Source organism: Frankliniella occidentalis, unplaced genomic scaffold (assembly GCF_000697945.3).
Source record: "Frankliniella occidentalis isolate FOCC.00 unplaced genomic scaffold, Focc_3.1 Scaffold130, whole genome shotgun sequence".
Taxonomy (NCBI): domain Eukaryota; kingdom Metazoa; phylum Arthropoda; class Insecta; order Thysanoptera; family Thripidae; genus Frankliniella; species Frankliniella occidentalis.
Window position 1 is genome coordinate 266,136 of NW_026267257.1, and position 4,653 is coordinate 270,788.

At 41.5% G+C, this 4,653-nt stretch overlaps 1 protein-coding gene across 1 annotated transcript; it reads right to left on the bottom strand.

The window, feature by feature from the left end:
* Positions 1-416: 416 nt before the first annotated feature.
* Positions 417-4,187, bottom strand: LOC127750076 (uncharacterized protein K02A2.6-like). Its single transcript, XM_052270626.1, has 6 exons — positions 4,052-4,187; positions 3,794-3,934; positions 3,253-3,725; positions 2,059-3,030; positions 955-1,959; positions 417-860 (listed from the first exon to the last, which is right to left on the bottom strand). Exons 1-6 carry the CDS (start codon positions 4,185-4,187, stop codon positions 417-419), a joined length of 3,171 nt encoding a protein of 1,056 aa, XP_052126586.1.
* Between the last annotated feature and the right edge of the window lie 466 nt (positions 4,188-4,653).

Sequence of the window (4,653 nt, forward strand, 5' to 3'; positions counted from 1 at the left end):
ACTTACAGACTAAAACAATGCATTGTATTTAAAACTAAGATTAAAAACTATATAACAGAACTAACAGTCTTGAAGTTTCCAGATAACAGGTACATATATTTTCTTAAATAATAACAGCACAATAGTGAAGACACCGTTCCATTTGATTGGTGTGAGGTGCACGAATTACTCCTTCAAAAGAAACAAGATAACGAGTTGGGCCCAGACTGCGAACCACATAACCTTTAATTGGAGGAGATCTCTTTTGTAGCTTAACAAGCACCGCCTCCCCATCACGGAATTTTTGGACATTTGTCTTGAGAACTTTCGGCAACAGACGGGACAGACTAGTATTGGGTTTAAAACTTAATAAAACATCATTTGGAGACCTGAGGGTTGTGGTGGTTGGGGTATATCGATAAGTAGATAAAAACTTATTAACTAAATTTATCACAGATGTCAATGGGGAAAACCTGCAGGTGAGTTGAGTCTTTGGCTTGGTATTCTAAAAACATTTTTTCAATAGATTTTTTGGCAATCTGGACAGATCTCTCGGCATAGCCGTTACTTTCAGGGTGATAAGCAGGTGAATGAGTTAAAATTATATCTCTAGCCGTACAGAAATCAATCAAATCAAAACTATCAAATGGAGGACCATTGTCTGATACCAGGGTTTGAGGATCACCCCAAATGGCAAAAATAGTAGACAAGACTGAGATAACATCAGAAGCAGTAGTACGGACCATACGCTGCACATGAATCCACTTAGAAAAAGAGTCAGCAAAAAGGAAGAAATGAATGCCTTTAAAGGTGTAGAGGTCAACATGGACTCTTTGCATTGGTTCTTTAGCTTCAGGCCATGGGACGTAGTCATGAGAACGCTAAAAGTTAACAAGGGAACACGGTTGACACAAGTTACTTCTAGATTCAATATCTTCGTTTACTGAGGGCCACCACACTGAACTTCTGGCTAACATCTTCATGGAGGATTTCAATAACCTGTTTTAATAGACTTTTCGGAATTACGACTCGGGAAGCATAGAGCACACAACCTTTTTCCAAGGACAGTTGCTCACGCAACTTGAAAAAGGGTTTGACCAAAGGATCTAAAAATCGATCCCAATCAGGCCAGCCTACTTTACATTGAAGTGAAAGTTTAGACAGCTCAGGATCCCTTTTTGTTTCCTCAGCTATGACTGACGAGTTTAAGGGCAAATCCCTGGCTATGGATGAAATTTCAAATGCTTCCGAGAAGTTAGAATGTAAAGCAATGTCATCAAAAAATTCAGTAGGTGGTGGGACTCTTGACAGTGCATCTACATGGGACATAAGCTCAGCCTTTCTGTGCTCAATATTAAAGGTATAGGCTTGAAGGATATACGACCAATGTTGAAGTCGTTGGGCTGACAACACAGGGATAGACTTATCGGGACTCAAGATATGTCTTAATGGAGCATTGTCCGTGACCAAAATGAATTGACGTCCCCAGATAAATTTATGAAATTTGTTAATAGCAAACATGATACCAAGAGCTTCACGGTCTATTTGGGCATAATTTTGCTGACAAGGGGTTAATGCACAAGAAGCAAAGGCAACAGGACGTTCAGTATTACCTACTTTGTGACAGAGTATGGCACCTAGACCATCAGGACTGGCATCTGACAGGACAACTATTGGTAGCTCAGGGTTGTAGTTGACTAAAACACCACTGGTAAGGAACAACTTTTTGCATTCATCATAAGAAGATTGAGCACTGGCATCCCAAACAATTGGATCAGAAAGGAGTCTGAGTGGTTTTGAAATGGCACTAAAGTTAGGTAATAATGGGAAATAGTAAGTAAATAGACCGAGGAAAGACAAGACTTGCTTTTTGGTCGTAGGGACCCTAGCTTTAAGAACAGCTTGAATTTTGTCAGGTGATGGTTTTCTGCCTTCTTTTGAAATGATGTTACCTAAATACTCAACTTGATTTACGAACCACTGACATTTTGCAAGATTGACTTTAACATTGTGAGCTGACAGCCTACTAAGGACTTAGGATGTTCTTTCACAGCATTCAGACAAGGATGAACCACAGACTAAAGTGTCATCTAAATAACATTTTACACCAGGAATACCTTTTAAGATACAGTCCATCACCTGTTGGAAAATTGCAGGGGCACTGGCAATGCCATAAATTAATCTATTATATCTATACAAGCCTTGATGAGTGTTCGCAGTAACGTATTTTTTGGAGGCTTCATCCAACTCCAACTGGAGATATGCATCAGAAAGATCAATTACAGTGAACACTGAAGCATCTGCTAAGGAAGCAAAGATGTCATCAATCCTAGGCAAAGGGTATTGTTGAACCTTTAATTGGGTGTTGAGGGTGCGTTTAAAGTCAACACAGAGCCTATAGGACCCATCTTTCTTTTTGATTGGAACACAAGGGGATGCATTTTCCGAATACGTTACTGGGAAGACTTTGTTGGAAGACACTAATTTTTCAATTAATGAATCTATGACATCTACTAATGAATAAGGAAGTGAATAAGCTGGAGCAAAAATGTCCTTGACATTGCCTATAAAAAGCAACTTAGCCTTGAATGGAGTAATTGGATCATCATTTAAGGAGTCAAAAACTTTAGGAAACATGTGCTGCAATTGCTGCACTCTGTCGGAGACAGATGAAATTACGTTAGCTGGAAGGAAGACTTTCCTCCAATCCTTAAATAAGACATCTAACCAAGGTCTACCCAAAAGAGACCTGACAGGAGCAACAGTATCACAGACAACAAGAATAAGTTGAACTGGAGGCTGGGATGGAAGTGCGACAGAGACAGACAATTGTCCAAAGACTTTGATTGAACCAGAAACTGAATTCAATACAAAAGGTGAAGGAGACAGGGAGCATGATTTAAGAAATTTTAAATAGACAGCATAACTCACAACTGTAACTCCAGCACCTGTGTCGACTTCCATCTCCAACTCAATTCCATTGACAGACAATCTGACTAATACTGGAGGACTTTGACTGACATGATTCAGAAGGATTACTTGTACTGGCTCCTAGAAACAAGACAAACGTTAACAAACACATAAGACTAACTTAAAAATAACTTTAAAACAAGACAGTAAGGCAAGACAGTGATCACAGACAGCCTCTTTTTTTTTTCTTTTTTTTTTTTTTTGAAAGACAGACTACCGGTAGACAGAAGAAATTGCACAAGGCAAAAGACAGAGCTCAGACATTATTTTCATTTTAAAGGTGACATAAGAGATTGACTATACCTTGGAGACACGGAAGAGTCTTTCAACTTCTTCCTCAATGGAAGAAAGTGGAGGTTGCTGACCAAGATGAGACAGAGGAGGTTCAGCCGTCGGAGGTGCAACTGGTACCTGTGGCTCAACCACCTTGACCAAACGCTGAGGACAGCATTTTGAGATGTGGCCTTTCTTGTGACACTTGTGGCATTCCCAATCCTTGGCAGGGCAGTTCCGTCCATCGTGTTTACGAGAACATCTGAAGCATGGATTCCAGGTAGAGCGGGGTTGTTCATGATTTTGCTTCTTGTAACTGCCATTAGAACCATGTGGAGTTTCTCTTCTGTAAGTGAACGGCTTGAACTTCAGAGACGGTTGTTTAGGTTGATAAGAAGCTGCGTTGAGACCAGCCATGTGCTGAGCCATGAAACGCACCTCATTACGAAGGGCATCATCTTTCTCACAAAGCTCCTTTGCTTGGAAAAACGTGAGGTTGTTGGCTTTGAGCAGAGTTAGACGCAGCTCAACTGATCTCGAAGAGCTTCAGGGTAGTGCAAACCGTACTCACACCTGTCGGCAAGGACCTGAAGAGCCGTGACGTAATCCGTCGCTGATTCCGTTTGAAGCTGCACTCGCCGGTTGAACTGGAGCCGGTTGGTAGACACAAGTCCAGGGGGCTCGTACTTCTGGCGCAGCAGCCGGATGAGCGCTGGGATTGGAAAAACTTGAGGCGTATTCGGCAGACAGGCCTTACGAAGGTATACAAATGGCGCAGTAGCCAGGCATTGAATGAAGAGGGTTCTTCTTGCGTTGGGTGGAATCACACCATTCTCGTTGATAACTTCTCCAGGCATTTTCACAAGGGTGCAGTACCCGTCGAAGAGCTGTACCCAACCGGTGACGGAAATCTCCGCAGGCTCGAAGTACCTGAGCGGTGGGATGTTGAATGCTGGTGCTGCCATGCTGACCAGAAGATTGACTAAAGATTCACTTGACGATTGACTAGATGATTTTTCTTGATTAGACGATTGACTTGACTTGACGTAACCTCTCCGACCACGTGTAGTATCCTCGTCGCCACTGTGGTGTCTCTGACAGTTGACAGGGAGAGACTTGGTTCAGGCAGAGAGTAACGTCACAACTGGTTTCCGACTGAAGACTGGTTTATTCTTATTCACAGGCAGTTATATGCAGGTTCTCATGAAGAGAGTATCGAAAGTCAAGGTCGATACACGACAAGAATAAGCTAAAAGCAAGAATCACAAGCTGTTAGAATCTGCAACAAGAGAATCTATGCTATATTACTACAAATTTGTGTAGGTTTCTATAACAATTATTTTACTTTGAATCGTATTTAGTATTACTGTCAACGTTTTATCAAAAAATATTACTTCCTGCACTGATACTGTGGTGTCGACCCAGCAGGTA

Bases quoted from the DNA above. Each gene is read 5' to 3' on its own strand.
- LOC127750076 (XM_052270626.1), bottom strand. From the start codon at position 4,187: ATGGCAGCACCAGCATTCAACATCCCACCGCTCAGGTACTTCGAGCCT. The intron at 3,935-4,051 runs GTGTGATTCCAC...TTCCAATCCCAG, and splicing joins AGAAGTTATCAACGAGAATG to CGCTCATCCGGCTGCTGCGC. The intron at 1,960-2,058 runs GTCTGTGGTTCA...GCAAAATGTCAG, and splicing joins GTTATTTAGATGACACTTTA to TGGTTCGTAAATCAAGTTGA.